Raw genomic sequence first — 25,682 nt, forward strand, 5'->3', positions numbered from 1 at the left:
AAATGAATAAATGAACTACTATAGAAAAGGGTAGTGCTTTCCAGGACACTCTAAGGCAGGAACACTGGGAGGAAGAGCAGTAAAGAGGGAGAGAGTGTTATAGAAGGAGAGAGCATCCATATTAGCACCTGCTAAAGCCTAATTAGGCTTATTTTGTGGTTCAAGGAGATGCAGTGAAAAGGTTACAGCACAAAACCAATCCCACTCCTTACTCTGCATAATTTTGGATCTATCACCTGAAGAAGTGAAGAACTAAATAAACCTCCCTCAGTTTTCAAACTGTGATTTAGCTCTGAGAAAAAGCAGACAAAGATGTGTCTCTACCTGGGCGAGGGATAGCCCCCTCCTCTAGGGTCATACACAAGCAGCAGCCTCCCTGAGGAAGATTATGCAGTAGTCTTCCTCACAGATGAAAAGGAAGAATTTTTTTTTTCTCCCTGTCTTCTCCTCTGTCTCCTTCTGAAGCATCTATATAGTCCCTGACACATGGCGGGGGTGGGGGGGAGAACCTGATATAGTCTGATATAGAACTTGTTAGGCGAAGTGTGTTTGTGTGTGTGCGCGCGCACGCGTGTGTGTGTGTGTATCCAGTGTATGTGCGTATCCATCCAGAGGGAAGAAAACTAAAACAGTGATCATCTCTGGTGGTAAGGTTCTTCTTATTACATATTTTCTAATGTTTGGTTTTTTGTTTTTTTGAGACGGAGACTCGATGGGTCACCCAGGCTGGAGTGCAGTGACGCGATCTTGGCTCGCTGCAACTTCCACCTCCTGGGTTCAAGCAATTCTCCTGCCTCAACCTCGCAAGTAGCTGGAATTACAGGCATGCGCCACCACACCCGGCTAATTTTTGTATTTTTAGTAGAGACACGGTTTCACCATGTTGGCCAGGCTGGTCTCGAACTCCTGACCTCAAGTGATCCGCCTGTCTCGGTCTCCCAAACTGCTGGGATTACAGGCATGAGCCACCATGCCCAGCTCTAATTTTTTTTTAAATATCAGACATTACCTTTGCAGTAAGGAAGAACATAAAACAATAGAAAATAAAATACAGTAGTCCCCTTGTTATCCTTGGGGGATACATTCCAAGACTCCCAGCAGAGTACTGAAGGAGAAAATTGTGATCCACAGTTTTTCTACACAGCTAAGTAGTATTTCACACATGAAGGCAAAAGGAAGAGTTTAATCTTGTTTTATGTAAATTTGAATTATGTCTATTTTCTATTTAAAATAGTATAAAGTAAAAACATGTTTAATAATATCAATTTCCAGGGTCTTTTTAAAAAAATTAATTAAGAATCCCTATTTAAGAAATTGTCTTACACCAAAGCTATATGACAACACTTTAGCTAGTAAGCAGAAATATTCACTATTGTTTGTATATATTATTTGAACTATGCTATTGCATTCATGCACTTTCTGTAAGTGATTTTTATGATTAGTGTGCTATTTTTATATTCATGGTTATTATAATTTAAAATATTTTTATATGCTATAACAATGTCAACTAATCTTTTATTAAGTGGTTGTGTTTGTGTTAATGCTGAAAAACAGCTGAAAACAAGCTAGATGTGGTATGCCAATTCAGGAAAGGACACTGATAATAATAACATCAGTGAATACATTTTGAGTGCCACATATTTTTCTAAATGATTAATATGCATTACCTCTTTTAATACCTAGTTTATAACAGCCCTATGAAAAAGGGGTTTGAGACCAGCCTGGCCAACATGGTGAAACCCCATCTCTACTAAAAATACAAAAATTGGCCAGGTGTGGTAACACATGCCTGTAATCCCAGCTACTTGGGAGGCTGAGGCAAGAGAATCGCTTGAACCCAGGAGGTGAAGGTTGCAGTAAGCCGAGATCACGCCACTGCACTCCAGCCTGGGTGACACCGAGAGACTCCATCTCAAAAAAAAAAAAAAAGTACTATTATTATCCGCAGTCTATAGATGAGAAAATACCCTCAAAAAGTTGAGGTAACTTGTTCATAAATAACTGAATGTGGCCTGGGCACAGTGGCTCACGCCTGTAATCCCAGCACTTTGGGAGGCCAAGGTCGCAGAATCACCTGAGGTTAGGAGTTCGAGACCAGCCTGGCCAACAAGGCTAAACACCATCTCTACTAAAACTATAAAAATCAGCCAGGCATGGAGGCGCGCACCTGTAATCCCAGCTACTTGGGAGGCTGAGGCAGGAGAATCGCTTGAATCCAGGAGGCAGAGGCTGTGGTGAGCTGAGATCACACCACTGCACTCCAGCCTGTGCTACAGAGCAAGAATCCATCTCAAAGATAAATAAATAAATAAATAAATAAATAAATAAATAATCAAGTGTGGATTTGAACACAGGCTGACTCTAGAGCCTTCCCTATTAACAACTATGCTCTACTGTGTTTCTAATGCTGAGAAAATGAAAAGCAACATTAAAAAATAATAACGGATAAGGATTTATGAGCTCCAAGAACGCATTCCTTTTACTTTACCCATATTCCTGAGGGAAAATTAGTCTTTCTTTACATATGTTAAATGAATTAATGGAAAAGAGGCAAAGAATATTCCAGCTACTTCGAAATTAATTAAAATACAGTGGCCCCCTCACCTTATCCTTGGGGGATATGTTCCAAGAGCCCCAATGAATGCCTGAAACTGCAGATTGTACTGAGCCCTGTATATATTGTATTTTTTCCTATACATATATACCTATAAAAAAGTTTGATTTATAAATTAGCCACAGTAAGAGCATCAACAGTAATATATAGAACAGTTACAACAATATTCTGTAATAAAAGTTAAGGGACTGTATAGTCTCTCTCTCTCTTCAAATATCTTATTGTACTATACTCACTCTTCTAGTGATGCTGTGAGATGATAAAATGTCCATGTGATGGGATGAAGTGATGGAGCAAGATGATGTGAGATTTCATCATGCTACTCAGAAAAGTGCACAATTTAAAACTTATGAATTATTTCTAGAATTTCTCATTTAATGGGGGACTACTGTAAAGACTTTCAAAGGTTTTAAAGACTAGTCATGGTTGTTAAAGAATTTAAATGCAGGATTATATCTAAACAAATATATAATTTCAAGATAAAATGCAAATGGTAATTCCCAAAAAAAGAAGTTGAATAAGATAAAATAATAATCTAAAAGTAATAAACCAGCTATAAATTCCCCGATTATACCAACTTTTATTGGTAAAACTAGGAAATAGGAGAAAATTCTTGAAAGAAAGTTACAGTGATTTTCTCATGTTACAAAGACAGGAGCTAAAAAAATATTATTGATGGTTGATGTAAATAATTAGAAAAATTCAAGTAAAAATCTTTTTAAAGAATTTTAAGAATTAATATCAAAATGTAAAACAATGTATTCCTTTCAAATTACTTAAGGGAGGCCAAGCACCGTGGCTCATCCCAGTAATCCTGGCACTTTGGGAGACCAAGGCAGGAGGATTGCTTGCGGCCAGGAGTTCAGGGCTGCAGTGAGCTATGATTGTGCCACTTGACTCCAGAATGGTGACAGAGTGAGACCCAGCTCATTAAAAAAAACGAAAATTGCTTCAAAAAGTTAAATAAAATCTATTTAAAGTTAGAAAGAAATCAAAGAAAATGTAAAGAATCAGCAAGGAAGCATTTTAAAAATTACAGATTACCAGTTATACAGTAAATATATTTTATTAAGCTTACCCATTAGAAAGCTCCTTTGATATGATTTTCTTAAATGTCTACAAGTGACACACTTAAAACAAAGATTTAGGAAGCTTAAGAGGAAAAGATAAAGACAAAAAAATAGGAATTACATCAAAGTAGAATCTCAGAGGTAAAACTATCACATGAGGAAAGAGGATCATTTTTTTTTATGATCCCTAACACAACTCATACAACTTCATGTACTAAGTAACAGTGCTAAAATATATATAAAGTAGCTTTCCACCATGGCCACCATTGGAGGGCAGCAGCCATGACTCTGCACTACGCTATAGCTGTGGGCCTCAACAAGGGCCACAAGGTGACCAAGAATGTGAGCAAGCCCAGGCACAGCCACCGTGGGCGCCTGACCAAACTCACTAAATTTGTGTGGGACATGATCCCAGAGGTGTGTGGCTTCACCCCTAACGAGTGGCGTGGCATGGAGTTACTGAAGGTCTCCAAGGTCAAACGGGCCCTCAAATTCATCAAGAAAAGGGTAGGGACAAACATCTGTGCCAAGAGAAGGCAGGAGGAGCTGAGCAACGTCCTGGCTGCCATGAGGAAAGCAGCTGCCAAGAAGGACTGAGCCCCCTGCCCTCTGCCTATAATCAAAGCTTCACAGAATAAAATAAATATAAAATAAAATAATAAAATTAAATTTAAAAATAAAATAAAGCAAAACAAAATAAATAAAATATACAAAGTAAAAATTGTTGAAAATGCAAAACAATATGGACATAAATACCGAAATACAGGGAAACTTCTTTAGGCACTCATTTACGGGTAAAAATATGAAATTAAATAAAGGTCATCTGGTGTCAAATAATATAGGCCTTATCTATTATAAGAGTTTGGACTCAAAAGCAAAAGTGAGATAATAAAAAGAAGCTTTTCAGAATATTCTTTTGTATAGTTATGTGAAGGATGAAGGGTGGGTGAAAGGACCAAAAACAGAAACACAGTATTCCTGAATGAATGACAATCAGAATTCCGCTGCCCAAAGTAGTCCAACAATTAAATGGATTTCTAGGAAAAGCTGCCTTAAGAAGGCTGGTTACCATATGGGTTTTCACAGTGCTTTCACATTCTTATCACTTTCAACACTACTACAAATAGGAAGGGACAGTAACATTTAGAAGGGAACAAAACAGACTCTTGGAAGCAAGAAAGGTGCATGACTCAAAGAGGGAAATTCCTGTGCCATAAAAGGATTGCTGGTGTATAAAACGCTCTATATATGCCAATTACCAATTTCCTTTCATGTTCAGCATTTCTACTCCTTCCAAGAAGAGCAGCAAAGCTGAAGTAGCAGCAGCAGCAGCAGTGGCAGCAGCAAAAAACAAACATGAGTGTGAAGGGCATGGCTATAGCCTTGGCTATGATATTGTGTGCTACAGTTGTTCAAGGTATGCAGTACTTTTTATTTCTCAACCTATAAGTTCCTTTTCTAATGTTTCAAATGTCTTTTCTTCCACTTTTATCCTAAAAGACATGATAAAGTTTTATTTAATCTCACAGATTAGAAGTTACTACAGCTTTAGCACAGAAATGGCGGACATGTTTAAGATACTAGAGATGATTATTGAAACTAGAAATTATGAACTTCATGGAATTTTTGATTTGACTAGAATATCTGGCAAAAGCCTTTAGCAACAGTTTTAAATGTCTGTTAAGAAGATTTTATATAGCGATCATGTTAACAAGCTGCCTGGGAAAATATTTGAGGATAAAATCAAGGGGGCAAAACAAGCTTCACCTCCAATAAACTTCCTTCATGCTTCCCATTTGTTAGCGATTTGCTTACTAATTTAAAGAGAAAATAATCAACATCTTACTTAACTCTTCCCAGTAACAGTTGTGTTAAGTGCTATTTGACAAATTACTATCTTTACCCTTCATGAAAATTCTGCTCACGTTCACCACCAGTTATAAACCACAGCCATCTGTTGCAATCAGATGCATTACTAACTAATGCTATGATCTATTCTAGGCTTCCCCATGTTCAAAAGAGGACGCTGTCTTTGCATAGGCCCTGGAGTAAAAGCAGTGAAAGTGGCAGATATTGAGAAAGCCTCCATAATTTACCCAAGTAACAACTGTGACAAAATAGAAGTGATGTAAGTAATGAACTTGCTGAAGATGACAATGGTGCAGGCTTTTTTGTTTATGTATTTGCATCTAAACTTTAAGACTCTTTTGTATGTTCTTTTAACAGTATTACCCTGAAAGAAAATAAAGGACAACGATGCCTAAATCCCAAATCGAAGCAAGCAAGGCTTATAATCAAAGTAAGTTACCAGATTACTCCCATGTTATAATCTGTTTTATCGAAGACAGATCTTTTGAAAAAGAAAATAATGTGGACAACTACAGAAAGATTCTGCTATGATCTGTGTGAAATATTCTGTAAAGGGGTCCTTGGTTGTAACAGCTTCCCTTTCTTACTACATGTTTTTAGATGTCCTGGGGGAAACAAGAACAGCCCAAGTAAATAAAACTCTTGTTTTCTTATTCCAGAAAGTTGAAAGAAAGAATTTTAAAAATATCAAAACATACGAAGTCCTGGAAAAGAGGATTTGAAACAAGTTTAACTGTGACTACTGAAATGACAACAATTCTACAGTAGGAAACTGAGACTTTTCTATAGTTTTGTGACTTTCAACTTTTGTACAGTTATGTGAAGGATGAAAAGTGGGTGAAAGGACCAAAAACAGAAACACAGTCTTCCTGAATGAATGACAATCAGAATTCCACTGCCCAAAGCAGTCCAACAATTAAATGGATTTCTAGGAAAAGCTACCTTAAGAAAGGCTGGTTACCATTGGAGTTTACAAAGTGCTTTCACATTCTTACTTGTTGCATTATACACTCATGCATTTCTAGGCTAGAGAACCTTCTAGATTTGATGCTTATAACTATTCTGTTGTGACTATGAGAACATTTCTGTCTCTAGAAGTCATCTGTCTGTATTGATCTTTATGCTATATTACTATCTGTGGTTACGGTGGAGACATTGACATTATTACTGGAGTCAAGCCCTTACGAGTCAAAAGCATCTATGTGTAGTAAAACATTCCTCAAATATTTTTTCATGCAAATACACATTTCTTTCCCCAAATATCATGTAGCACATCAATATGTAGGCAAACATTCTTTTACATCATTTGGTTTGTTTTATAACCAATTCATGAAATGTAATTCATAAAATGTACTATGAAAAAAATTATACGCTATGGGATACTGGCAAAAGTGCACAATATTTCATAACCAAATTAGTAGCACTGGTCTTAATTTGATGTTTTTCAACTTTTTTTCATTGAGATGTTTTGAAGCAATTAGGATATGTGTGTTTACTGTACTTTTTGTTTTCATCCGTTTGTATAAATGATAGCAATATCTTGGACACATTTGAAATATAAAATGTTTTTGTCTACCAAAGAAAAATGTTGAAAAATAAGCAAATGTATATCCAGCAATCACCTTTACTTTTTGTAATTCTGTCTCTTAGAAAAATACATAATCTAATAAATTTCTTTGTTCATGCCTATATACTATAAAATTTAGGTATACTCGACTAGTTTAAAGAATCAAACTCATTTTTTTCTCTAATAAACTACCACAACCTTTCTTTTTTAAAAAAAGATTATATACTTTCCAGGACATTTGAGATGCCTTTAACAATTTGCCTTGTATTTCAGAAACATACACCTATCCATCATCACGAAAAACTGTTTACAAATGTATTTTAATGGGTAGGTGGGAAAGACAGTTGTTTGTTTTGTCGGCGGTGGGGGGTCTTGATAGTCCAAACCCCCTTCTTGGAGAAAATCCCTTATGTGAGTGTTGGTGGGAGCCCAAAGGGGGGAAGCCAAAGGCAGGAGATCCTCTCCTGTAGCCACAACAAAGACTCAGCCATGCTGTTTTCTACCCTAGACTTTGAACTCCAGCTGGCATCACAAAGATACTATTAGTAAGAAAATTATTTCAAGCCTGGCAGCAGCAGCAGCAACAATGAAAGTCTTACAGTAGTGTCTTCCCAATGTGTGTTCCTGTAGCATGACTCCGGCTGGTCCTTCCTATCACCTAGTTCCCTTAGGTCTTGGTCCATTTTCCAAGACTTATTCTCCATTGTCCTGTGGATTCTTCAACCTCCAACTAAATTCTTTTTCTCCTTAAGATAGCCAGAGTTGGTTTCTCTTCATGTAACCAAAAGCCTTGACTGATAGCAGTACTCTCTATATAGGCACCCATACATTTGAAAAATAAAAATATTTATTATAGGATTATAATCAGGTATATCTATATTGTATTATCATATAGGTTATAGATACAATATAGATTTATAATAAATTGTTATATAAATCTATATACATATCTATATAGAGATGGGACTTCCATATAAATTCCCTGGATAGTTTTAAGAACTGAATCTGGCCGGGTGCGATGGCTCACATCTGTAATCCCAGCACTTTGGGAGGCCGAGGCGGGCAGATCACCTGAAGTCAGGAGTTCAAGACCAGCCTGGCTAACATGGTGAAACCCCGTTTCTACTTAAAATGCAAAAAATTAGCCAAGTGTGCTGGCACGTGCCTGTAATCCCAGCTACTCAGGAGGCTGAGGCAGGAGAATCGCTTGAACCCGGGAGGCAGAGGTTGCAGTGAGCTGAGATCATGCCATTGCACTCCAGCTTGGGCAACAAGAGTGAAACTCCACCTCAAAAAAAAAAAAAAAAAAAAAAAGACTTGAATCTAATCTTTGACTACTTACAGTGATTTTTTTTTAAGTCTCTTTAAAAATAAAAATTCACATAGTCGGCTGGGCATGGTGGCTCACACCTATAATCTGAGCACTTTGGGAGACCGACATAGGTAAATGACTTAAGCCCAGGAGTTCAAGACCAGCTTGGGCAACATGGCAAAAATTCATCTCTATAAAAAATATGAAAATTAGCTGGGTATGGTGGCACATGCCTGTAGCCTCAGCTACTTGGGAAGCTGAGGTGGATGATCAATTGAGTCTGGGAGGTTGAGGCTGCAGTCAGCTGTGATCACACCACTGCACTCCAGCCTGGGCAAAAGCCTGCCTCAAAAAAAAAAAAAAATTCACAGAGTTAAGGCTGCATGATAAATTGGTATTTATAAGAACTATATTAAATATTATAGGCCAGTACATTATTATTGAGAAGAAAACATATACCTAAAGTTCTTCATAGCAAAATAAATACGTGAAATATTAATAATTAACATATTTGAGCCAAGATCCTCCCCACCTTGGTACCTTTGCACATACTATTCTCTCTGCCCATTTCTTCACTAAGCTAATGCCTACTAATTGCTTAGGTCTCAGCTTAAATGACTTTTTCTCCAAGAAGCCTTTGAAACCACCACTTCAACTTCAACTAGATTAGGTGGCCTATTTATTTATTTCCATAACACTCTCTACTTTTCCATCATACTACTTACTGCAATTGTAATTAATGAATTATTCCTGTGCCTAATATCTGCTCTCTCATAAGTGTAAAAGAAACCCATTGTAGTCCAGGCCAACAGTACAGTTTCTGGTGCATATCAGACCCTATTGAATGGCAATATAAACTAAGAGAAAAGGAATTTACAGCAGAGGAATGACACAAGGGAATGTACAGTAGTAGGAAGTATAAAGTGATTTTTAGGAATCATAATTAGGTTCGTTTGGTTGGAAGGATGAAGGACATGAAACTGTAGATAAACAACCTTGAATTTTACTCTGTACAAAATGGGGATTCAATGAATGTTTGTGAAGAAGAGAGTGACCCTATCAAAGTCATTGGAAAATATTCTGGGAATTGCATGAATGGTTGATTGAAGTGGGAAAGAGTAGAGGAAGAAAATCAGTTGGGATTTGCTGCAATAGCTGCAATAGCTCAGGTCTGTATTTCCAAAACTTCAAGGCATTCTCATATCATCTTTACAATTTTTTAACATTTCTCTGTTTGATCTTCATTATATTTTTAGAAACTATGTATACCACTTTATTTTACATACATTTACATGAAAAGTAAACTTTCACTACTGTACATGTGAAATCGGTAATACATGCCATGGAAATAAAATGTAATGATAAAACAAAATACAATGAAAAAATACTAATATTCCCCCTGATTTAATTAATCAGAGGGATTGAAGTTAAGAGAATAATTCACTGATACTAAATGTTATTATCAATGTACATGGTAGTGTCCCACATTTTGGGAAATACTGATATGAAAAGTAATGGGGCTGGCTCTGCAATAAGTTAAACAGAATTATAGTAATTATATATTACTATATAATCCAGCAATTCCATTCCAAGGTATACACCCAAAAGAACTGAAACAGCTCTTTAAACAAAAACTGGTATACAAATGTTCATAGCAGCATTATTCACAACAGCCAGAAAGCAGAAACAACCCAAATATCCATCAACAAGTGAATGGATGAAATGTGGTATACACACACAATAGATTATTCGGCCATAAAAAGGAATGAAGTACTGATACATGCTACAACATGGATGAACCTTGAAAATATGCTAAGTAAAAAAAGCCAGACACAAGGGACCACATATTGTATGATTCCATTTTATAGGAAATATCTAGAGTAAGCAAAACCATAAAAACAAAAAGCAAATTAGTTGACTGGGGTTTGGGGGAGGTGTTAATGAGGAGTAACTACTTAATGAATATGGGGTTTCTGGGTGATGAAAATGTTCTGGAACTAAATTATGGTGATGGCTTCACAGCACTGTGAAAGTACTTAACTCCACTGAATTGTACCATTTTAAATGGTTAAAATGGTAAATTTTATGTTATTTGTATTTTACTATCATAAAAAGAAGAAGGGCTACACTAAGGTGGTATTGGTAAGAGTAGAAATATAATGACAAGTACACTGTACAAAAAGAATCAAGACAGCAATAGATTGGATGTGAAAGTTGAAGCTGAGGCCAGACATGGTGGCTCACGCCTGTAATCCCAGCACTTTGGGAGGCCGAGGCGGGTGGATCACGAGGTCAGGAGTTCAAGACCAGCCTGGCCAACATGGTGAAACCCCGTCTCTACTAAAGACACAAAAAATTAGCTGGGCATGGTGGTGCATGCTTGTAATCCCAGCTACCCGGGAGGCTGAGGCAGGAGAATTGCTTGAACCCCGGGAGGTGGAGTTTGCAGTGAGCCGAGATCGCGTCATTGCACTCCAGCCTGGGCTACATAGAGCGAGACTCCATCTCAGAAAAAGAAAGTTGAAGCTGCAAAAAAGAAGCAGAGAACATGTTAAGGATTTGAATCTAAATTTAAAGCACAGAAGAGACAAGGTAAAAAGGCTGAACTTCTGAGGTCTGAAAGAACAGTTCTGCCACTAAGAGAAATAAGGATATGAGGGGGAAGATGTAGTTTAGCAGAAAAAACTGCAGATTCAATTTTAAATACATGGAACTTAAGATACCAGACACTCACAGTGACTTAAAATTTCAGGACTGTTTCCTCTAATTAGCCAAGAAGAGCTTTCAAACAAATGGAGTAGTTTTGGATAATACTATTAGAAAAGGAAAGATTATACTTAATTATTTTTGGCTACTGAGTACAGGACCTAATATGCCCACATGGAATTAATATACCTCTTTGTATCTGTTTCTGAAAAGATTTTCATAGCCAACAATTATAAATCTTTATGATATGGTCAGCACATTCTGTGGATTATAAGTAGTACACACAAAAAAAAAACTGTTTGGGTTTTTTTTGGAGAAGGGGTGAATGAGGCAATTTTAGTTGCTTCCTCTTGCCTCGTCTGCAAATTTTAGTAACCAGACACTGGCAATGAAATTGAGCAAGTCTGAGATTATCACATAACACGGAAACCATAGTTTCACTTAAGTACCTAAGAAGAATACGTCCTAAAAATCCTGGCACCATAAGTACAGATGTATTCATAGTTCCTTAGTGCAGCTCAATAAACTGCTAGTAAATTGGAAATGGCCTAACGTGAATTATAGACTCTACATAATAAATCCTGACTTAGCATTCTTCTTCAAATTGTTCACAAAGACAAACTGTCAATAAGAAGTTGAAGAAGACTGAATGATAATCTAAAATATGGAATAACATGCACTACTGAACTATATCATATCTCAAGATTCCTCTTCTCAAAAAAAAGACAATGATGAATCAATTAAAATTAAAACTAGACATTTTCTAAAGATTTTGATTAAAAATGGAACAAAGTATCACAAAATTCTAATTTATTTTGTTGAAATATCTTATTTACGGGAAGGAGAAAGAAATGCACCATACTTCCCCCAAACACATTTACTTTATTATGATGTCTTCCAATGTTATCTCTTCCTCCAAATGATGAAATCTGCCATATTTGTAAAAGTCCTCTCAAGTGCACGAGTTCAGAAACACTACACAGCCTAAAATGTATCCAAACAGAAGCTATTCTGAGCCTCTGCCTCCTCCAATGCCATGATGATTGTTAGGGTCTACCACCCACTTTGCCAGCACTCGGTTTGCCCTCTGCTTAGGCTGGCTATGAAGGATGAGGCACATGGGTAATTGAAAAGTATGTAACCAGTATTACCAAACACTGTGAGCTCGGGGAATCTTTTGAGAGCTCAGAGTGAAAACTGTGAAGGGGAAGCTTTGCCCTCCTCTCCCATACTTTCCAAGGCATATTCTGCACCAGCTGAGGGGATTCCCAGACCACAGAAATCACTGATGTCCTCCTGCTCACTTTTTAGAAAATTTTTTCTAAGCACAACAGTTTCCGGGAAAGCATTTTTTCCTTTGTCCGTGCTCATTAGTCCGTCAGGGCAGACTGTTCCTTTTTTTATTGTTGTCTTTTTTGGCCCGATGCCATAATCACAGGCTTAAAGATAAATCAATAGCAACTGAAACGGAAACTAAAGCGAGATACTTCCTTAACTTTCATTTTCTTTCAAAATTATACTCAGATCAGTGAATTCTAGGAAAGTGATTATACCATAAACCTTGCAAAAATTGAGAGAAATATATAAATAGAGTTATCATTTAGATTTTTATTCAAATGACACACGCAGTCTTAGCTTTGGGTGAAATAAGTAATAGTGGGCTTGCTACTGTCTCTAAAAGTTTGATTTTTTTTTTTTCTAAATGATTTTCCATGTTGATCACATTTGTCAGGTTTCTACCCTGAGCAGACCCCTCATTTAAAACAAGAAGAGAGGGTCCTTCGTTTGACTCTGCTCACCAGGTACTGTTCTGATACTAATTCAATTTCCTAGGTTATCTGATCCTGGGAAAGGGGTGACTTGGATACCAAAACCAATCATCCTAGTCACTGAAAAGGTTCTCGTTGTAAATGGATACACTGTCTTTTAATTTTCATCTTAGTCTCTTTTAGATTTGGTCAGCAGAGATAACTCTCTGAGAATATGCTTACCCTGGATGATTAGGAAAAATGAGAATTTCTGGACTGGAAAAACTGAGGACCAGATTTTATAGAATCCTAACACGGCATTATCACCCCTATGAGACTACCAATCTTCCTGACTGGTTGGTTGGCTTCCCCCTTTACCATTTTTTGATGACATTTATCTGTAATTGCACAAGCTTTCCTCTCCTGGCCACTTATTTAAGTAAAATTCACACTTTATGGATCATCTGAGGTCTTTTTTTCTGAAGGATCTTCTGAAAACTTCTGACATTAATGAGTACAATCTCCTATGAACCCCCACATTATTTATTTTCTATACCACTCATTTAGTACTGATCATAAAGTTTCTTTTTTTCTTTTCCTTTTTTTTGAAACGGAGTTTCGCTCTTATTGCCCAGGCTAGAGTGCAATGGCGTGATCTCGGCTCACCAACCTCCGTCTCCAGGGTTCAAGCAATTCTCCTGCCTCAGCCTCCCATGTAGCTGGGATTACAGTCGCCCACCACCACGCCCAGCTAATTTTTTGTATTTTTAGTAGAGACAGAGTTTCACGATGTTGGTCAGGCTGTTCTAGAACTCCCGACCTCAGGTGATCCTCCCGCCTTGGCCTCCCAAAGTGCTGGGATTACAGGCATGAGCCACCTTGCCCGGCCCATAAAGTTTCTCTTACTGATATGTATTGTTTCATAGTTTCTGGTCTTCCCAATTAGAATGTAAACCCATCAAGGATAAATATTGGATCTTATCCCTTCTAGTATTCCCTGAGATTAGCTTAGTTCCCTACACAAAGTGCACAGAAAATAATGAGAACAAGCCTACTTCTCCTCCTTCTTCTAACACCATCCATGGCCATATACATGATATGCACTGAGGATATTTGCATTCCTGCATTCATTCATTCAATGCTTAATTACAGATAAAAAACAGTGAATAATTAGGAAGCTTTTAGGGGTACCACTCTATATTTACCAGAGTTCCGGAATGAAGAGTCTGTCCTATAGCTAGCTGAGAATATCTGTATTGATTTAACCTACCTAAGTCTAAACTGACTTCTGGGGAAATTATAGTCTTCTTAAATTAAACTTGGTTCTTAAAGCTAAGGAAAACAATAATACTCATGTCCAAATTCAGAAATCTGATGAACAAATGGAAATACTTCTTGAAATACAACCCTTGTATGCTGTTACTTAAAGTCTATAAAGATTCATTCAACCATCCTTCTATCCAATATTTACCAAATGCCTCTCATATGCATTTTAGCTCCCTGTTCTCCTGGGGCATAAATTTTAGCGTGGAGAAACAGACATTACACTAATTTTAAAAAAATGAATGAACTGAATATCAGTATGAAATGCCATGTAGAGAATTAAAGTCATGTCTGCTTCAGATTGTGTGACAAGAGAAGGTACAAGCTCGCTAAAATTTAAATGTCCAGAAGGAACTCTCTATGTGACGAACAGGAGGAAAAGCATACCAGATGGAGAAAACTGCCAGTGTATGGGCCACTGACCTGATTGTACTGGTTGAGAAGGAATGATATGAGGTTGGACAAATAGGTAGCAGCCAGATCATAGAGGACTTAGTAAAGCAGCTTAATTAGAAATTTGGATTTTATTCTAACTGGAAGTTGTTTGAGGTCTTAAGCAGAAGAGTGACATGATCACTTACATTTTTAAAATAAAAAAAGTAAGTGATCATGTTCCACTGCTACATATGTACCCCACAAAATAAAAGCATATGCCCAGAAAAAAAATTACAAGAAAATCTTCATAGCAGCTTTATATATAATAACTAAAATCTGAACACAGTCAAGGTGTCCATCAACAAGAAACAAACTGATATGTTTGTGCAATGGATTACTACCCATCAATAAAGAGAAGCAAATTACTAATTCATGCAACTACATCGATGAATCTAAGAAACATTATACTGAGCAAAAGATGTCTTGCACAAAAGAGTATATACTCAAGTGGTTCCATTTATATGAAGTTCTAGAACAGACAAAAATAATCTATGGTGAAAAAGAAGAGTGGCTGGGTCAAGGGGTAGAAGTTATTATAAGGATAAAATGAGTCAATATGGTCAATATTCACAAAGCAGTTCAAACAATGCCTGGCACACAGTTAATGTAATACAATGTTTAGTAAAAATCAAATATTTTATCCCTAATAACAGATTTTTAGTCCATCTATCAAGTATCTCCTTTTACATTGTCTTCTATATGGAGACATTTTAGCTGACAACTTAGATACTAACTAAAATAAAACTGTCACCATCTCTCATTTTGATTGTTTAATGCTGAACTTTTCTAGGCCTCTTCCATTCATGATGTCAGACATTTCTCTGAAATTTGGTGGCATTCTATTCACAGTCAAATGTTTGTTCTGCACAAATAGGTATGGAAGGATCCCTCCATGTCACTACTTCTCATAAGACTATCCCTCATCAGAAGGAACGCCTCTTTGCTAGGTGAAAGTCTTTTGGGTTCTGTCAGTCTCTACCTCACCTCCCTCTCTTTTGCCTTTCCGGTTTCCCACAGCAAATTCCACTGACTTATTCACTTGAAAGCTTAGCTCTATTCCAGTTCCTAGAACAGATTAACATGGGATTCAGCTCTCTAGCAAATTCCATTTACCCCAAGCGACTCATTCTCTGCTTTAATGATGGAGTTCCTGCATTTGAGGATCCAAGTTTTATGAGCACCCAGTTTGCAGATACAGGCTTTATTCTTGGCCCCTGATACCAGGTTCTGAGGCAGTATCTGCCTGGTACAGTAGCCTGATCCTAGGATGGAAGCTTTTCCATTCCCTGACCAATCCCTGCATTGTTGCAGCCCAGCTGACTACGAAAAGAACTCCCATATATTTTCCTAGGTTCTAAATATCACTTGCCTCACATCTCTCATTGCAGGGTGGTGCCTGCTTTTGAAACAGTATTTCATCTTGGATTCCCTGTTACTAATCATTTGCAAAGAACACAACCAAGGACCACTATATCCATGGATACTGCTAAATTTCCACTCTCAGGTTCAACATGTGTTCCATTATATGAGTATCATGTGCGTTCTACTGCTAGCTACTATGAATAATCAGTCAAGTACTATTGAATGCTATGAAATTAAGTTTTGCCACAATTCATCATCCAGTTAAAATTGTGCCAATTTCAGTTATCACTGTTACTAGCTCAATGGCTGACACTTTTTTTTTCTTTTTCTTTGCATTTAACAGTGTCTTGGAGCTGAACCCCATCGTAAATCAACCTGTTTCCCTCCTGTCTCAAGCTACTTTCCCAAGGTCTATCTCTATGCATGCCCCCTGCTTTTAAATTCATTTTCTCAAAAAGCACCCTTTGTTTTTTACAATAACCCTAGGATAACTATGAATCCTTTTCTCACACCATTCTAGATACCATCTTATGATGTTTTCATTCAGGGACTGCTATAAGACATGAAACTTGTTTTAACATACCACAAATCAGACACCCAAATGAGCAGTGTTTTCCCTCAAAATAGTTATGTTGGAGGCTATTTACTTAATCTAATGGTGTTATGAATGATCAAAGCATTTATTGAATTATTTAAAACTTGCCAGTTCCAGATCTTTGACCCTGTCTAAACAGGCCAATCCTATTACTTTATAGCATTTGATCAAGCAGCACTGTCCAGGTAAATCACTGTTCTAATAATCAGGCACAACTTTCTGTTACCAAAAAATTAGGTTTACCTATAAAGGATGAAAAATTTCTATTACTGGGGATATTTTTAAAAATAACCTCTCAAAGTAACCGTAAAAGTTTAAGTGTTGAGAAAAAGCATTATAGTTAGAATGGATTGCAACTTTCTTTTTCTATATGCAATGAAGTTCTTTTTTTCAAGAAACAGTTCATGTTTTGGAAAGTGAAACCTAATTCACTATTACCAAAAAAAAGAGGAGCAGAGGGAAATTCCATAACTTGGAGGCTACAATAAATAATACCTTCGATTTTGCAACATGGGACTTCCCCAGGAACAGCCAGCAGGTTTTGCTAAGTCAACTGTAATGCCCTTATCCAATCAGAATTAGGGAGGGAAAATGCCTTTGCAGATAAATACGGCACACTAGCTCCACGTTTTCTGAGACATTCCTCAACTGCTTAGACATATTCTGAGCCTGCAGCCGAGGAACCTCCAGTCTCAGTACCATGAATCAAACTGCCATTCTGATTTGCTGCCTTATCTTTCTGACTCTAAGTGGCATTCAAGGTAAGGAACATCAAAGGATACTTAATTTGTAAAATGAGAAATAGGAATAGGTATAAATTCTAAAAATACAGAAATAATGTATTTGTAAAAGTTTCACTGCATGCTTATAAATAAGAGGGAAATAGAGATTCCCTCAGATCATAAAACTTACATGAATTGAAGTGAGAGAAACAAATAGAATAAGAGAAAGAGAAGGAAAAAGGGAAGGAGGACAGAAGAGAAGGGGAAGAGGGAGGATAGAGAGAGAAAATGTGAGGGAATGCGGACAGATGAGATACAGATACTTTCTTACCTAACTAAGCTCAGTGAACCACATGAACTGTGCTTAAGGGTTTGACTTTATAATCAACAAGCTGCAATTCTTTTCTTCCAGATAATCAACTATTTAATCATTTACAGTTGTGTTATGATGAGATCCATTCCTCCTCAGATTAAGTGACTATTTGCTGATATGGGGATATAGGTTCTGCTAAATACCACCAGTCTACATTAAATGCCTAAAATGAACACTGTGCTAACCTTCTCTGCTGTTCCTCTTTTCCTACAGGAGTACCTCTCTCTAGAACTGTACGCTGTACCTGCATCAGCATTAGTAATCAACCTGTTAATCCAAGGTCTTTAGAAAAACTTGAAATTATTCCTGCAAGTCAATTTTGTCCACGTGTTGAGATCATGTGAGTGAAATCCCATCTGATTATCACTTCCCTGGTTGTAATTATATACTGTATTAAATATGTAATGATAATAACAAAAGATCAGTAAAGGGTTTGTGATGATTCTAAAACTAATGTACAGCAAACAAAAACATGCAGAGTGAAACTTAAATGTCTGACTTCAGAACTGCGTATGCCATCTGTCTTATTGACCCAACACAGTTTTAAATATTTTCATCCCTATTTATTTCTATAGTGCTACAATGAAAAAGAAGGGTGAGAAGAGATGTCTGAATCCAGAATCTAAGGCCATCAAGAATTTACTGAAAGCAGTTAGCAAGGAAAGGTAGGTTTGCTGTTGCTTGCAGAAGAATTGCTCTTTAGGAAACGGCAATCTTGGGAGTCAGAAATACTTGCATTGTGGTTTGCTGTGCAATCACTGGTTTAAAAGCATGTTACCACCACACCCTCCCCTACCTCCATTTATTTAAATGCTGAGGCACCATCTTGTGTGATAAGTATCAGAAGTTACCCTGGTTACCTGTCAACCTTGAAGTACAGCTATAACTATCTAAGCAAAACTGACAAATTTTCCCCAAGTCTTTCATGGCTTGAAAAAAAGCAACCCCTGTAATCCATAATGAATGCATAGCAGCAGGAAAACTCAGTTATCTATGAACTCGGTACTTTCCAAACAGGACCCGGTCTGAAGCCAGAGTCAGAGTATCACACTTTTATGTCCCCTTTCTCTTCTTAACAGGTCTAAAACATCTCCTTAAAACCAGAGGGGAGCAAAATCGATGCAGTGCTGCCAAGGATGGACCACACAGAGGCTGCCTCTCCCATCACTTCCCTACATGGAGTATATGTCAAGCCATAATTGTTCTTAGTTTGCAGTTACACTAAAAGGTGACCAATCATGGTCACCAAATCAGCTGCTACTACTCCTGTAGGAAGGTCAATGTTCATCATCCTAAGCTACTCAGTAATAACTCTACCCTGGCACTATAATGTAAGCTCTACTGAGGTGCTATGTTCTTAGTGGATGTCCTAACCGTGCTTCCGGTATTTCCCTCACCTTTCCCATCTTCCTAGGGTACTAAGGAATCTTTCTGCTTTGGGGTTTATCAGAATTCACAGACTCTCAAATAACTAAAAGGTATGCCATCAAAGTGATAACACAATCTGCTTTTTAAAGAATGCTCTTTACTTCATGGACTTCCACTGCCATCCTCCCAAGGGGCCCAAATTCTTTCAGTGGCTACCGACATACAATTCCAAACACATACAGGAAGGTAGAAATATCTGAAAATGTATGTGTAAGTATTCTTATTTAATGAAAGACTGTACAAAGTAGAAGTCTTAGATGTATACATTTCCTATATTGTTTTCAGTGTACATGGAATAACTTATGTAATTAAGTATTATGTATCAACGAGTAACAGGAAAATTTTAAAAATACAGATAGATATATGCTCTGCATGTTATGTAAGATAAATGTGCTGAATGGTTTTCAAAATAAAAATGAGGTACTCTCCTGGAAATATTGAGAAAGACTATCTAAATGTTGAAAGACCAAAAGGTTAATAAAGTAATTATAACTAAGATGAAGTGTCTTGTGTGTCACTTGGTTAGGATATTTATTTCATAAGAAATTTAGATTGGAGAATCTATGGCCTGTAGAAGAAGGTGGCATGGGCAGAAGACAAATGAGTTAGAGAATTACCACTCTTTCTCCTTCCAACTGTAATCTCCTGAAAGGCCCATCATATAAGATCCTACAGAACTAATGTAGCATAACAGAGCTTGGCCTAATCTCCAAATCCCTATAGCCAAATTTCTTTTTTTTTTTAATCTCTTATTTTTTTAGACACAGGGTCTTCCTCTGTCACCCAAGCCAGAGTGCAGTGGTGCAATCATAGCTCACTGCAGCCTCGAACTCCTGGACTCAAGTAATCCTCTGACCTCAGCCTCCAGAGAAACTGGGATTACGGGTGCAAGCCACCACATCCAGCCCTATGGCCAAATTTCTCTAAGACATATCCACTTGAATATCCCACAGGAACTTCAGTTTAAACTCCAAAATAAACTAATTCTCCTCTCCCTGAGATCCGTTTCTCCTCCTCTATTCTATGTCCTAGTTTAATTGCACCATCATCCAATCAGTTTCCCAAACCAGAAACCTGGGAGAAATTCTATACTACTTCTTCCTCTCCTCCCACATCCAATTACTTACTAAGAAGATCTTCACAATACATTTAGTTGGCAAATTATTAGCATCTAGAACATGTAAAGAATTCCCATAAATCAAAAAGGAAAAGACAAGGCTGGGTGTAGTGGTTCATGCCTGTAATCTCAGCACTTCGGGAAGCCAAGGCAGGAGGATTGCTTCAGCTCAGGAGTTTCAGACCAGCCTGGAAACACAGTGAGACCCTGTCTCTACCAAAAAAAAATTTTTTTTTTAGCTACTTAGGAGGCTGAGGCAGGAGGATCACCTGAGCCCAGGAGTCTGGGGTTACAGTGAGCTATGACTGCACCACTGCACTCCAGCTTGGGCAACAGAGTGAGACCTCATCTCTAAAAGAAAAAAAAAAAAGGAAACAGAAGTGAGTAAGAATTTCACAGAAGTAAGAAGCGTAAGCCCCTAACATGCAAAGATGTTCAACCTCATTTGTAATCAAGGAAATGTACATTCAAATCATTGTGAAATAACATTTCACACCACTAAACTGGCAAAACTTTTAAAGTTCGATAACATCAACCATTGCCAAGGATGCAAGGCAATGAAGAATGCTCTTCCACTGCTGATGAAAGAAAAAATAGCTATGACTACTCTGGAAAACAGTTTGGCATTATCTCACAAAGCTAAACACTGGCATACCCCATGTTCCAGCAATTCTACTACTATGTATATACTACAGTTATTCTTGCATAGGACGTACATCAGAATGTGATATGGCCGGGCGCGGTGGCTCACGCCTGTAATCCCAGCACTTTGGGAGGCCGGATCACGAGGTCAGGAGATTGAGACCATCCTGGCTAACACAGTGAAACCCCGTCTCTGCTAAAAATACAAAAAAATTAGCCGGGCTTAGTGGCGGGCGCCTGTAGTCCCAGCTACTCGAGAGGCTGAGGCAGGAGAATGGCGTGAACCCAGGAGGCGGAGCTTGCAGTGAGCAGAGATTGCGCCACTGCACTCCAGCCTGGGTGACAGAGCGAGACTCCGTCTCAAAAATAATAATAATAATAATAATAATAATGTGATAGCAGCATTGCTTTTTTTTTTTTTTTTTGAGACAGGGTCTCACTCTGTTGCCCAGGCTGGAGTGCAGTGGGTGATCTCAACTGGGATTACAGGGTGAGCCACCGTGCCTGGCCAAGAATTGCTTTTTTATCACATTGAATTTTTTTATTTAACAAGCTTCAGTGTACAGTACACCGATCTTCCCAGAAACAATAAAGTCCGTTGTAGTATAATTTTAACATAGTTCATTCAACTGCAAGTACGTAGTTTATTTTTTAATAATGACTGTATTTTAAAACTAACTCACATAATTCATGAAAATCTAACCATTAGCTCTCCCTAGCCAATACAAGCCATCACCAGAATAGCACTGCATTTATTCTCTGTAATTATTCTACTTTTCTTTTCTACTCCTTTCCTGAGTATTGCAAAAACACACTTAGTTCTAATCGTTTTGATATTTTTCATCTTTTGGTGGGGCCATTTTTTTCACAAATAACCTTATTATGTTCAAATTCCCATGAATTCATTGGATTACTTCCTTTCTGGCATATGTTTTTTTTTTTTTTCCTTGAGATGGGGTCTCACTCTGTCACCCAGGCTGGAGTGCAAATGGTGTGATCTCGGCTCACTCCAACCTCCACCTCCCAGGCTAAAGCAATTCTCCCACCTCTGCCTCCCATGTAGCTAGGACCACAGGCATGTGCCACCACGCCAGCTAAATTTTTTTTGGTATTTTTGGTAGATAATACAAATATGAGGCTTCACCATGTTGCTCAGGCTGGTCTCAAACTTCCGAGCTCAGGCGATCCACCCACCTCAGCCTCCCAAAATGCTGGGGTTATAGGCATGAGCCACCATGTTCAGCTCTGGCGTATGTTCTTCATTTGCTTTGTTTAGATTCACTTTTATATGGCAATGTAAAATATAGTAAACTTGGTATTCCATTCATAGCACAGGGAGACTTTTCATGGCATATTACTTTGTATTTAACACTTCTTGAATTTTTTTTCTTTCCAACTTTTATTTTAGGTTCAGGGAGTACACATGCAGGTCTGTTACATGGGTAAACTGTGTGTTGTGGGGGTATGGTGTATAGATTATTTCATCACCCAGGTAATAAGCATAGTACCAGACAGGTAGTTTTTGGATCTTCATCTTCCTCCCTACCCGCACTGTCAAGTAGGTCCCAGTATCTATTGTTGCCTTCTTTGTGTCCATGGGTACTCAATGTTTATTTCCCACTTATAAGTGAGAACACGCAGTATTTGGTGTTCTGTTCCTGTGTTAATTCGTTTAGGATAATGGCCTCCAGCTTCATCTGTGTTGCTGCAAAGGACATGATTTTGTTCTTTTTTAGTATTCCATGGTGTATATGTACCACATTTTCTTTATGAAGTCCACCATTGATGGGCATCTAGGTTGGTTCCATGTCTTTGCTATTGTGAATAGGGCTGAGATACATGTGCACGTATCTTTATGGTAGAATGATTTACATCTGTTTGGGTATATACCCAGTTACGGGATTGCTGAGTTGAATGGTAGTTCTATTTGAAGTTCTTTGAGAAATCTCCAAGCTGCTTCTCACAGTGGCTGAACTGATCAGTACCTCTTTCAGTGACACAAAGTTAAAACCAGGTAGGAAAGATGGTCTTGAATGGCCAATGCCACCCCTCTCTCTTCCCCTAGCAGTGGCCATGTGGCACAGAAAGATAATCTGTGTGCTTGGGGGAACCCAGTAATGCTCTGTCACAGTGGAAAGCAAAATTAGGCTGAACTCAGCGGATGCCCATGGAGGGAGCATTTAGACCAGCCCCAAGCAAGGGGGAATCACTCATCCTAGTGGTTAGAAGTTGAGTTTTGGCAAGTCTTGCCTCTGCTGGCTAAAGTGCTCTGGGGTCCTGAATAAATCTGAAAGGCAGTCTAGGCCACAAGAATTGCAAGTCCTAGGGAGTCCTAGTGCTGTGCTGAAGAGCCAGTGGACTTGGGGAGTGCACAACCTAGTTGGGGGAACATGACCTAATGAGACACCAACCAGGGCAGCAAAAAGAGTCTTTGCACCACCTTTCCCAATCCCAGGCAACACAGCTTACAGCAATAAAAGCGACTCCTTCCTTCTGCTTGAGAGGGAAGAGTAAAGAGGACTTTGTCTTGCAACTTGGATACCAGTTCAGCCACAGTAGGATAGGGTGCTGGGCAGAGAGTCATGAGGCCCCTATTCCAGGCCCTAGATCCCAGATGACATTTCTAGACATGCCCTGGGCCAGAAGGGAACCTGCTGCCTTGAAGGGAAGGACCCAGTACTGGTAGAATTCATCACCTGCTGACTGAAGAGCCCTTGGGCACTGAATAACCAGCAGCCAATACCCAGGTAGTACACATTGGGCCTTGGGTGAGACTCAGATATGCTGGCTTTAGGTGAGACCCGGCACATTCCCAACTGTGGTGGTCATAGTGAGAGGTTCCTTCTGCTTGAGAAAAGCAGAAGGAAAAGTAAAGGGGACTTTTCTTGAACCACAGGTACCAGCTCGGCCACAGTGAGGTAGAGCACCAAGTGGGCTCTTGGGTCCCTAATTCCAGCCTGGGCTTAGATGGCATTTCTGGACCTGCCCTGGGCCAGAAGGGAGCCCACTGCCCTGAAACATGAGTCCCAGGCTGGGCAGCATTCACCATAAGCAGACTGAAGAGCCCTTGGGCCTTAAGTGAACATTGGCGGTAGGTAGCCAGTCTGTACATCCCATGGGCCTGTGGTGACGGGCATGAGTAAAAGGCTCCTCTGCCTCTGGAAAGGGGAGGGAGGAATGGGAAAGACTTTGTCTCATAGTTTGAGTGCCAGCTTAGCCACAACAGAATAGAGCACCAGGGAGATATCTAAGGTTTTTGACTCCAGTCCCTGGCTCCCAGACAGCATCTCTGGGCCCATCTGGTGCCTGGGAAAACTTGCTGCTTGCAGGGAAGGATATAAGCCTGGCTGACTTTTCCACATGCTGATGGTAGAGCTGTAGGGCCTTGAGCAAACACAGATGGTAGCCAGGTAGTGGTTACAGTGACATGCCTTGGGTGAGACCCAGTGCTGTGCTGGCTTCAGGTCTGACCCAGCACAACGTCAGTGGTTGTGGCCAAAGGGGTGCTTGGTGTCACCCCACCCCCAACCCCAAGCAGTTCAGCACAGAGAGAGAGATTTCATTTGTTTAGGAGAAACTAAGGGAAGAGAACAAGAGTCGGCCTGGTAATCCAGAGAATTCTTCCAAATCTTATCTAAGACCACCAAGGCGGTATCTCTTTGAGTCTGCAAGAACTACAGTATTACTGGGCTTGGGGTATTCCTAATGCAAATATGGCTTAGATAGCAACACTCAAATATCTTCAAATATCTGGAAATATGTCTAGCAGCAAACTTTTCAGTAGAAACCTTACAGGCCAGGATAGAATGGCATGACATATTTAAAGCGCTGAAGAAAAAACATGTTTAACCTAGAATAGTATATCCAGTGAAAATATCCCTTAAACGTGAAGGAGAAATAAAGACTTTCCAAACTCATTCTATAAGGCCAGTATTACCCTGATACCAAAATCAAAGACACATCAAAAAAGAAAACGACAAGCCAATATCTCTCATGAATATTGATGCAAAAATCCTCAATAAAATACTAACAAACCTAGGCCAGGCATTGTGCCTATAATCCCAGGCCAGGCTTGTGCCTATAGTCCAAGCACTCTAGGAGGCCAAAGCCAGAGGATTGCTTGAGCCCAGGAGTTCAAGACTACACTGACCAACATGGCAAAAACCCATCTCTACAAAAAATACAAAAATTAGCTGGGCATGGTGGCACATGCCTATGGTCCCAGCTACTCGAGAGGCTGAGGTGGGAGGATTGTTTGAGCCAGGTTGAGGCTGTAGTGAACCATAATCATGCCATTGCCCTCAAGCCTAGGCAACGGAGTGAAGCCTTGTCTCAACAAACCAAAGCAAATCAAACCTTTTATACGTATAAGCTCATTAGGCCAGAGCTTAATACATTTACATTTAAAGTTATTACTGATAAGGTTTTACTTTGCCTTTCAGCTATTGAATTTTTTAAGTGGCTTATTTTTTTGTTCCTCAATTTCTCCATTACTGCCTTTTTTGGTAAGTAGTTGAATTTTTAGAGTGTACTATTTTGAGTCCCTTCTTTCCTTTTCTGTATATTTTTAGTTATTCTCTTACTGGTTACATTGGGGATTACAATTAACATGCTAAACTTGTAACATCCTAGTTTGAATACCACCTTAGTTTCAACAGTAAACAAACACACTCTGCTCCTATACATCTGCATCCCTCCCCTTTGACAATTATTATTGTCACAGATTACAGCACTGTGTGCTCATTAATACATATTTATAATTATGGTTTTATGCATTTTTTAATTCACATAGGAAAAAT

The 25,682-nt window shown here is 38.6% G+C and overlaps 4 protein-coding genes across 14 annotated transcripts in view; 3 read left to right on the forward strand and 1 right to left on the reverse strand.

The window, feature by feature from the left end:
- Positions 1-25,682, reverse strand: part of ART3 (ADP-ribosyltransferase 3 (inactive)) — a 134,810-nt gene that overhangs the window by 85,123 nt on the left and 24,005 nt on the right. The window lies entirely within an intron of this gene.
- Positions 3,967-4,302, forward strand: LOC129492236 (large ribosomal subunit protein eL36-like). Its single transcript, XM_055297296.2, has one exon. The coding sequence runs from the start codon at positions 3,967-3,969 to the stop codon at positions 4,279-4,281; it is 315 nt and encodes a 104-aa protein (XP_055153271.1). The 3' UTR covers positions 4,282-4,302.
- Positions 4,927-7,336, forward strand: CXCL11 (C-X-C motif chemokine ligand 11). 2 transcript variants are annotated; one of them, XM_055297294.2, is made up of 4 exons: positions 4,927-5,101; positions 5,686-5,812; positions 5,911-5,983; positions 6,213-7,336. In XM_055297294.2, exons 1-4 carry the CDS (start codon positions 5,041-5,043, stop codon positions 6,273-6,275), a joined length of 324 nt encoding a protein of 107 aa, XP_055153269.1. In that variant the 5' UTR covers positions 4,927-5,040; the 3' UTR covers positions 6,276-7,336. The 2 variants fall into 2 exon arrangements, with proteins under 2 accessions (XP_055153269.1, XP_055153270.1); XM_055297295.2 differs by having other exon boundaries at positions 4,991-5,101; positions 5,911-5,987; positions 6,217-6,275.
- CXCL10 (C-X-C motif chemokine ligand 10) lies at positions 17,195-19,620 on the forward strand. The gene is made up of 4 exons (XM_055297297.2): positions 17,195-17,362; positions 17,910-18,036; positions 18,272-18,361; positions 18,776-19,620. The coding sequence occupies exons 1-4, from the start codon at positions 17,302-17,304 to the stop codon at positions 18,792-18,794; spliced, it is 297 nt and encodes a 98-aa protein (XP_055153272.1). The 5' UTR covers positions 17,195-17,301; the 3' UTR covers positions 18,795-19,620.

Source organism: Symphalangus syndactylus, chromosome 10 (assembly GCF_028878055.3).
Source record: "Symphalangus syndactylus isolate Jambi chromosome 10, NHGRI_mSymSyn1-v2.1_pri, whole genome shotgun sequence".
NCBI lineage: Eukaryota > Metazoa > Chordata > Mammalia > Primates > Hylobatidae > Symphalangus > Symphalangus syndactylus.